The following is a 10,054-nucleotide window of genomic DNA, read 5'->3' on the forward strand; positions in this document are numbered from 1 at the left end:
CAAAGGATACAAGGGAAAAGGAAAATACAAAGGATACAAAGGATAAGGAAAATACAAAGGACACAAGAGAAAAGGAAAATACAAAGGATACAAAGGAAAAGGAAGATACAAAGGAAAAGGAAAATACAAAGGAAAATCCGCCTGCAGAGGAATCAAAAGAAATGGAGTGGCAAGCTGTTACAATTGCTTCAAATCCTTCTGTAAAGGTAAGATAATATGTTCATTCTTTTTTTGTCAGCCACTGTTGGAGCCCCACATCCGCTTGATTCGGAACATCAACCTTGTAGTTTATATGTAGGAACCTCTCGTTGGGGGGCAGAACATAATGCGGGCCATGACACTAGCTTAGCTGGTTATCGGTTTCCCCCCCTTGTCAGGTCATAGGCCTTGAGCCAGTGGCACTCAAACTATTTTCTTCTTGTTGCTGCATTTTCTGCTTATTCTTCATGTTGTTTGTTTGCCCACGTAGCTTGTTTGTTTGTTTCTTTAAAATTTTGTTTTGCAAGTTGGGGGTCTTCGTGAAAACAAATTCTCCTACGTTTAACCCCATACCCTACCTAAGAGATTTACTAAGTTTGTTTGGTTTGGTTATTGCTTTAGGCTAACCAATTCGAATTTCTCATTATTTTTTATTATTAAATGGTCATAACAGGCAAAGGCTCCAACTCCGTTTGATATTTTTGCGGATTTGGGTATCGAATCTCCATTGCCATTCCCAGAATCGAGGCAACTCGACTCTAAAGCTGGAATCTGCAATAGGCCAATCCAAGAAGTTTTTATACAAACACAAAAGGTGCTCATTTGTTTGGATTCCCACAGGAAGTGCTGTCATACGTTTCCGACAAATGTCAAGTTTGTCGGACCTTTTCCTAGTTTAGTCTCATGTCATAAATACAAATGGGGTAGGCTAAATGCATCCCTATATATTGCTAAATGCACTCCTACCTACTAATTTTCTTCTCACACACATCAACATGAAGACGTAATTTTTGCATTTTGATTCTCACAAACATAGGGGTGCATATAGCAGCATCCAAAAAAAGGGGACTTAGAAGACACAAAAGCTGATTTCAAAACCGGATCACTATATAACCTATCTTTCAACTAGATCTATCCTGACAATTTGAGCCTTATCCTACATAAATCTTTAGTCTTATACCATCTTCGACCATCAACATCATTTTTTTGCTTTAGAATTGTGTAATTTTTGGTGAAAATGGTAATTCATCTTCAACATATTACACCGTTTTTAACGCAAAACATGATATTCTAAATATATTATGCTTTTATCACACCAAAACCAAACAAAAAATGGTATAAATGAATAGTATTAATAAAATTGGGTGTTCTATTTGATGTTCTACTATTGATTACACCGTTGTGGTGAAAAACTTGATGTGAAAAATAGTTTTGGTGTAAGATTTAGCCGTTTACCCAAACACTTACCCGGTAAGTGCTTACCGGTTAAATTTTACATTTATCACTTACCTTAGCGGATAAGATTTTAGTCCATTGAAACGGCATCATATGCAAAAAAATTCGCCTGGTAAGCACTAACCGGGTAAGAGCCGTCGCCCTCACTTACCGGTAAGACTCTCGGTCATTATCTTCGCTCTTACCGGGTAAACTTCTTGGTCCTTGCATATTCATTGGTTAAGGTAATATAACTTGGTAAGCGCTTACCGTTTGATAAACGACCCTTACTGTTTACTACTTGCTTACCACCTCTTATCGGGTAAGAGGCGCTTACCCGGTCAGATATGCTGCTGTTTACCAACTCCTCTTACCGGTCCACGATGTTGACCTGGTAGGCTAAGGGATTAGTGCTGAACCGGTAAGTGATTAGGGCTGCTGACCCAGACCGATTTGTGTTGGTAGTGTTCGTTGAAGATGCCATTAGACTTCATTAATCTTCTAATCCTTTGTTGGTTCAGATGGTACCAATTGCGCACGTGTGTATGAAAAAGTTGCCACTTGGTGAACAGAAAGGGAAAGTGTCGAGATGGAGGCGAAGCCACGACGAATGGCTGATACAGTTCAAGTGGAAGTGGCAAAAACCATGGAAGCTCTCGCAACTAATCAGAATCGGCGATGAGATCAGAAACAGTGATGAGACATTAAAAGATCTGTCTATCAAGCTTGATCCGACCACATGATCTAATCTCACAACCTTGTGTCTTCTTTCAACCTTCACTTGCTGGGTTCCAATCCAATTACAACATCCCAACAGAGCAAGTTATTGCAGCCTTCAAGGTTACCTTTCTTCCTTCATTTCTCATTCACAAGTCTAGATTTTCAAAATATATCAAACACTAACACAAAATAGGTCTTTTAGAACCATCCTTAGGCATCCTAATAGAATGCTTAACGGGACTTAACATCCTATAAAATGCCATTACGATATACTGCCAGAACGAAGTTAGGCACCTAACAAGTTTTATCGATGAATTCAGATAATCTAATAGGACACGAGAAATATATCGTCTTTTTTAGCCTTTAAAAAGCTAATAGAATACTTTCCAAAAGTAATCCTATAAAAAGACCAAGAGCATCTCCGGCATATTGTCAAATTTCTCTAAAATAGAGAATCAAAACTCAAAATCTCCAAAACAATTACATTCAACTTCAACAGATTCTCTATTTTAGAGATTACAACATGAATTGTGTTATTAAAATATTCTACATCTAATAAAATATTAATTCTCTTTCCTACACATTTAATTTCAAGAACTCTTATTGGTGCATTATAATAAAAAAAGGGTTTCTCTGTATTCATTTTTGGAGAAATCCCCAAAATGGAGAATTTGACACCCTCTTCTCCTATTTTCCCAATTTTGAAGAAAGTTTTAGAGAATTTATTGGAGCAAAAATTGTTTAAAGTCCCCATTTTCTCAGTTTTGGAAAATTGTTAGAGATGCTCTAATAATACCATTTTTTGAAGTATATAGTATTTAGGATACGGCAATTTGACACACACACACACTCCTCATATTTGGTGTACTATTAGATTGTCCAACTTCATCGATAATTCTTGTTAGGTCTCCTAAACTTAAGTCTTGCTAAGTACTCTATTAGGTGGTCCAATAACGACAACTCGTTCTAAAAAGCCCATTTTATCCTAGTGGAATGAAATAGCTGTCACATGATCAAACAAATCAATAGATTTGTTAAAAAGAGACAACATATGTGAAATCGTTTCCGATTTTAACAAATCTAATTGACTTGTTATATAATATATTCCACATGTAATCATCAAATTAAGGTTAATTATCATAATATGTTCATATTCCGATAGGCGGATATCCTTAAAACAGCAAGGGATGAGGATTTACCAATGATATCATCTCATGGGACATTCAATCTTGTTGAAGGTTTTATGGTGAAGAAGTGCAGATAAAGATAAAAGTTAAAAGCCCACAAATCATAGAATTAAGGGAGATTATTAGGAGTAGGATCAAAAGAGAAAAAAAAGGTATAGCTTATTAAGAAGTCTGATTTGTTAATCTTTTTGGTAGAAATTTTCTGTAGTTAGGATTTTCTTTGCATTAGGTTAAGGTTTTTATAGCAGATTTAGGATCATTTCAATTGATTCCATAGAAGAAATGGGAATCCAACAAATGTATGTTTCCATTTATCACAAATATGTGATGAAATGAACTTTGTGGGACTGATCTATTTGAAAGAAAATAATAGAAAATGAATTGAGTTTATATATATATTTTTAAGTATATAATATTAATATATTGTAAATGCAACAATTAAACTCATACATTCTCTTCATATTTGGTGAGTCTTAAACCCCTGACCTCCTAGGAGACAAGGACTACGATACTACTAGGACAAAAGCCCTTTGTTAAGTTTATGTATCTTTATGGTCATCTTTTATTAAAGAGGCTCAAATGGTAACATATACGTATTTAGTGGGTCAAAATAGGGGCATTGGACTACGGCTCTATTGAATCCAAAATTTATTTTCATTTTAATTTCTTTTGGATTGATATTTATTAATCCCAAAATTGACACCGTTTACTAAAACGCTTACAAGATAAGCATTTATCAATAACAGTCACCGACCTCACTTATTTTATCGGGTAACATTCTCGGTTATCAAAATTGAGTGTTGGCGTCTTTACCCCATAAGCACTTGCTGGGCAAGGGTGTCCTCTTTCACTAGGTAAGATTCTCGATCTTTATCATGTCTCTGGTAAGATTATAGGTCCTTGTCATACTCGCCCAGTAAGGTGAGCGACACTCGGTAAGTATTTATCTGGTAAGCGTTTGGTAAACAATTGATAGATAGGTATAAAGGGTTGAGTTCTGGTGAGAATAAATCGAACAAGGAAGCTATAAGTAATGCAACTATCAATAACTTTTGTTGCTCCATCCCCGTAAGGGCAGAGAATCCAAAGTTATGGTGATAACGATAAGAAGGGACTCCACCCTTGGATCAATCGTAATTGAAGAGAACTACTAAATCAACACTAATGACATACATCAGATCAATTTCCTTTTAAGGAGCAATTTGTGGATTGTTTTGGAGATTAGTGATCAAAAATCCAAATCTCTTCTTACACTTCTCATCTTAGCTCTTATTATCACACGATATTTAGTCTATGTATAAAACCCTCATTTTATGATACAACATAATGTTCTTCCCTCCAATTTTTCTGGTTTTCTTTCAATGATGCAGTAGTAGTTGGAATTCAATTAGATAGTTGTTCCCTTAACCACAGTTAGAAAATCGCCTTTATTAGGTACGCAAAGGATCGTGTAAGAAGGAGAGTAAAAGTGAGAAATGTAAGAAGGAATCTGGACCCTTCATCACCTTTAATCTCAAATCCACCCATAAATCGCACTTGATACATAGATCGATCCGGTACATCTCTATACATCTCATCCTAATATGCATCAAAAGTATAAACCCCTTCTTATATTTCTCAACTTAACTCTCCTTCTCATCAAAACCCAACCCTATTAGAGTATTCATCAATCTATTAGCGTTTATAATCAGTTGGTTTTCTGTTCAAATAATAAATCTGTTTACAGTATATAACATAATAAATCAGTAATCTGGTTTCAGTTTGATTTATGACCACCAACAACAGAAGATTAAAGATAACAAGAGAAGTGTGGGTAATTTCCATAACCATAGCAATAGCATATGCATCTGTTGGATTTTCAAATTTCAGTACTTAATCTTTACAACATCATATATTGATCGATGAACAAATTCACGAGAAACCCGCATCGATCACCTTCTGATCGAACACCAGATCATACAAAAACATGACCCTCGCCCCTGCAAATTTCAATCTCGATACCGCTCCGTGACTTTGATCTCCCACTTGATACCATAATTGACAATACAAGTTTCTCGTATTTCTTACCTATGAGTATCCATTATACGTGTTATCATTATCGATACTAGCCGTCTCCTTGATCTCTTGCAACATCTTCAACACTTGCCTCATTACAGGTCGCTGTTCCGGTGACGTCAAGCTACAAACACCCGCCACCTCAACCAGCATTCCTAGCCGATTATCGTTCGGAATATCGTCGTTTTCCCTCATTGCTCTCACCCACTCCGCCATATCCTCGGGGACGAGGTGCGGGTGTTGGGAAGGCGGCCGACCCGATAGAAGCTCCAACAAGAGAACTCCAAAGGCATAGACGTCGGATTTGGTGGTGGCTCGGTGGAATGATTTTCTCAATTCCGGGGCTTTATAGCCCGTGGAAACGGAGTCGTCGATCGCAGTGGGGTCCGCAAGGAACAAGAGGCAGTAGTCGGTAAGACAGGCCTCGAAATCGGGACCGAGAAGGACGTTGGACGATTTAAGGTTGTTGTGGATGAGTCTTGAAGCTTGGTGGATGTAAGCAAGGCCCAGAGCTATATCTTCAGCTATTTTCAAGCAGGATGTCCAGTGAAGTGGCTTTGCCCTTGTTGATCTTGATCCTGTTAACATAGTGTCATTAAAGATACATTTTTGACTTTATAGGTTGTAACAATAACTTCAGAAACATGAATTGCATAAAGATAGCGTTCAAAACTTAACTGCAGAGTTCTGATGGGATCCGATGCATTAGTGTTGGTATGATCGCACCCAACGTTCAAAAATTAGAGTGTGTTTGGTAGGCAGACGGTACTGGACTGAACAGGCGAGAGTGAATAGCGAGTAAAAGAATCGTATAGGATTTTATGGCTTTTAATTTGATAAGGGTAGTTTGTACTTTACAAATCTTATCCACACTGATTTTGTTCCATCTATTTTTGTGGGACATTGGCTTCTGTCCTGTCCCAGTCTAAATGTCGAACCAAACATAGGATAAGTATTTGTCCTGTCTTGTCTTGTCTCAAGTACCAAAGGCACCCTACCCTAAATGCCAATTGCCAACATCTATAGGAATCTTATAACCGGCAATATCTTCAAAATTAACCACAAGAGTTGTGACGTAGTGTTTGAGGTCTGGAGGATGTGGTGGAATATCCCATCTGCCCAGGGTTCGATTTCAATTTCAGGAATACACAACAATTGTGGCCACCGAGTTTATCAGGGCTGATTTCTTGCGGTCATAATTTGCCAGGATAAGTTCAGACATAGCCTGGGACACCCTTCCAAGAAAAATATCTTCAAAATTAACATAATACGCTCGACTTCCTAAATTTTAAGGGTACAAAGAGTGCGGCATCTTGCCAAATTGAGGGCAAAAGCACAGTGAATTCGAGTCAAGCGTACGCTTGCTCGGTTAGTGGCTAAGCCTAGCTCCAAAAAGGAAACTATATCTTGGAACTTAACTTGCTAAAAGCTCGAATCTTGGCTCGACTTGTATAAGTCTATGCTCATACGAACTTGCGTATAGTTTAAATGATAACATTTAAATAAAACTTAGAATGAACTAAAAAAATCAAATCAACACAATAGTTCTCATACGGAGGTCCTACAAGCAATCAACTAGCTTAATCCACTCTAGCTCTTTAGCAATTAGCATTTTAGCAAGTTGCATAATTGGCATTTCCACGTCAACATTTAGCACATTTAGCCAGTAGCACTTTAGCAACATGCATAATTGACACTTTCACATCAGCAGTGCAAGTATGCATAACGGCCCTATTGTTCCGATAGAGAGAGGAGAACCTATGATTGAATCCGTTCTCGTGCCTTGTACACACCGCCCGATTGAGCTATGTGGCTCTTCTTTGTGGATCATTCAATTTAGCAACTTTCTAAAGTGTTACTTTCTAATTATTAAATTCATAAAAAGTAAATTTAAGAAGTTGCTAAACTGCCACCTACGAAATTATCGGTCAAGTATGTAAAAAACGACTATAAAGTGAATTGAAGGGTCAAAAATAGCCATTTTACAAACTCCTAAAATCTCACCGGTCTTCCGCATAGCATTTTAGCAAGGTGCATCCGACACCTTCATATCAGCATTTAGCAAGTAGTACTTTAACAACTTACTACAATTTTATCTCATAAATATTAAATTCATAAAAAATAGATTTAACAAGTTGTTAAAGTGCTAAGGATGATATTATTACTTACGAGTCAGTTATGTAAAAAAGCCAGCTATAAAGTGAATTAAAGGGTCAAAAATGACTATTTTACAAACTCCTAAAATCTCACGGATATTTGTTTCAAAGTATTTCATCACCATGATGACTTCATGCTTACTAATCAAAACACTGAATAGTCAAACCAGTGGAGGAAACAGGGAGCTCATGCCACTGCTTTCCCAATAATGCACACACACACACGAACACGCTCCGCTTTAACCCATTCAAACTCACCGAGTCAACTCAAACAAATTAAAACACGATTAAGCACCGAGTTCAGAAACTCACCATGGATTAGATTGAAGAGACTGCCGTTGGGTTGATAATCATAGATGACCAGTCTCTCTTGTTTCGCCTGAAAATAAGCCCTAACCGGAATCAAATTCGGATGTCGGAGTCCTCCCACCGCCTCCAAATGCTTCTCGAAAGCTTCGCCGGAAGTTATCGCCGTCTTCCCGGCGTCCAGCCTCTTCACCGTCACGATCAGCTGGTTATCCATGACTGCCTTGTAAGTTGTTCCAATGGTTCCTCTGCCTAACAACTCCGCCGATGCTGACATAAGTTGTTCCAGATTGTACATTGCTGTCTCGCCTTCACAGAAGATCAAATTTCCGCTTTTCTCTCGGTGTTGTTGAGGTAATTGCAGTTTCTTCTCTTTGATTTCAACTACTGTGTTAGCAATTCGCACCGGCGTGTTGTTTGTTGAAATTGCAACAACTGTTCCGTTTCCGATTCCGATTCCGTTTCCGTTTTCGTTTCCGTTTTCCTTTTCGTTTTCAATTTCATTCTCTGAATCTGAGCTGAACGCAGCTGATTTTGATGGATGTTGATACCTTCGTTTGTTTAAAATGGCGAAAAGGGACAGAACAAGCGCTATAATGAGTAGGAATCCTATAATAAACCCTAGGATTACGCCGAGTCTCTTGTGCCTCTTTGTAGATGGCGGAGAAACAATGAGACCTTGTGACTCTGCGTTTTGCAGTACCGGCGCCGGAGCCGAAACGCCGGAAGGAGTGTCGAAGAACGGAGGCTTTGTAGTGCATATTTTGTTAAGAATCTTCCCGCAGAGACCAGGGTTTAACAAGTAGGATGAAGCGTCGAATCTCGAGAGAGCAGGCGTGACCGGAATCGATCCGGTGAGGTTATTTCCGGTGACGTTAAACACTTCGAGAGCGGTTTGGTTGAGAGGCGGAAGTTCGCCGGTGAACCGGTTCCATTCTAGCCGCAGGTAGTTCAGCCGGTCTAAAGAGTTCAGCTCACTAGGTAGTGAACCGGAGAAGTTATTCCGAGCGAGATCAATTGACCGGAGACGGTGAAGCGTGACCAACGGCAGAGGAAAGGTGCCGGAGAAAGTGTTGTGGTCGAGAAAGAGGGTTTTGAGGTTTGTGAGGGCGGAGAGGTCGGGAATGGCGCCGGAGAGTGAGTTGTTGCGGAGGCTGAGGACACGTAGCTGGTCCAGTCTGGCCAAGGTATTGTCGGCGAAGATACCACTGAGGCCACAGCCTTGGAGGACGAAACGAACCACTCGACCTTGAACACACTTCACCCCTTGCCATTGACAGTAGTCGAACCGTTCGTTCAGATTGTAGAGAAGCTTGTTTCCAATGTCGGCTTTTAACTTGAATTTGAGGAGGGCGACGGCGTCGGAAGGAAGAAGTACTTCCACCGGCGTTGGGTCTGCGGCGGAGATTATGGTTGGGAGTGAGACCGTGAGTAAAAAAAAGATAGACAATAGGTGGTGATGGTGGTGGCGGAGTTGGTGGTGGTGGTGGTGGCGGAGTTGGTGGTGGTGGAAGGGTTTAGCTAGGGCGCACATTGTTTGAGGAGTGTAGGGAAAGGGAGAGTAAAAGAAGTGAGTTTGTCTCTACTTGTTTGCTTTCTTTCCTTCTCTTGTTGATTGCATTTTCCATCAAACAGGGGGAAATGCAGAAACAAGAATCAAGGTGAAGAAAATGACAAAAAAAATACTTACTGCTTCATCTAAAAAACTTATTGTCTCATTAAATGCAAATTTAATGTTAAAAATATCAATAACTTAATCAAAAACATGATAAATAACCAATAAGAAGCTAACTAAAATTATTCATATCTGGTACGGATATGGGGTTTTGATTCGAAGATTCATCTCCGTATCCTCTATGCATCATTCTTTGACACCCAAATCTTGATATATGTTAGAGAAAGTAACTTACGACCGTGCAAACCCCAACCATTTGATTCTTATAACCGTTCATCGCCATCTTCTTTGTCTTTGATTGAAACCCGAGGCATAGTTTAACCGAGAAGGACCACTTGAGTCAAATGTTAGAATCTTCTAGGATAGTTTAACCGATAAGGACCACTTGAGGTTTGTTTGACTGTTAACTTCAAAAACTCATAAGATTAGTCGAGTGACACAAAAGTTGCTTGATACCCACATACGTAAATAATAATAAATAAAACAAACGTACACCCTAACACCACAATTACACCCGAATTTGCATTCTGTTTGGTAAATTA

General features: G+C 38.9%; 2 protein-coding genes across 2 annotated transcripts in view; one reads left to right on the top strand and one right to left on the bottom strand.

The window, feature by feature from the left end:
- The window catches only part of LOC112515700 (kinesin-like protein KIN-4A), a 16,691-nt gene extending 14,535 nt beyond the window's left edge, over positions 1–2,156 (top strand). Inside the window, exons 24-25 of the mRNA XM_025122606.1 lie at positions 651–793; positions 1,935–2,156. Of these exons, the coding sequence (XP_024978374.1) occupies positions 651–793; positions 1,935–2,156 (365 nt within the window). The remainder of the gene's footprint in view (positions 1–650; positions 794–1,934) is intronic.
- Positions 2,157–5,139: 2,983 nt separating this feature from the next.
- On the bottom strand, positions 5,140–9,465 carry LOC112515701 (probable inactive receptor kinase At5g67200). Its single transcript, XM_025122607.1, is given in 3 exon segments — positions 5,140–5,953; positions 7,844–9,431; positions 9,433–9,465. Coding segments are annotated over 3 exon segments (2,187 nt in total). The 3' UTR covers positions 5,140–5,387.
- Positions 9,466–10,054: the final 589 nt, after the last annotated feature.

This window comes from Cynara cardunculus, assembly GCF_001531365.2.
Source record: "Cynara cardunculus var. scolymus isolate 2C chromosome LG 7, CcrdV1, whole genome shotgun sequence".
Taxonomy (NCBI): domain Eukaryota; kingdom Viridiplantae; phylum Streptophyta; class Magnoliopsida; order Asterales; family Asteraceae; genus Cynara; species Cynara cardunculus.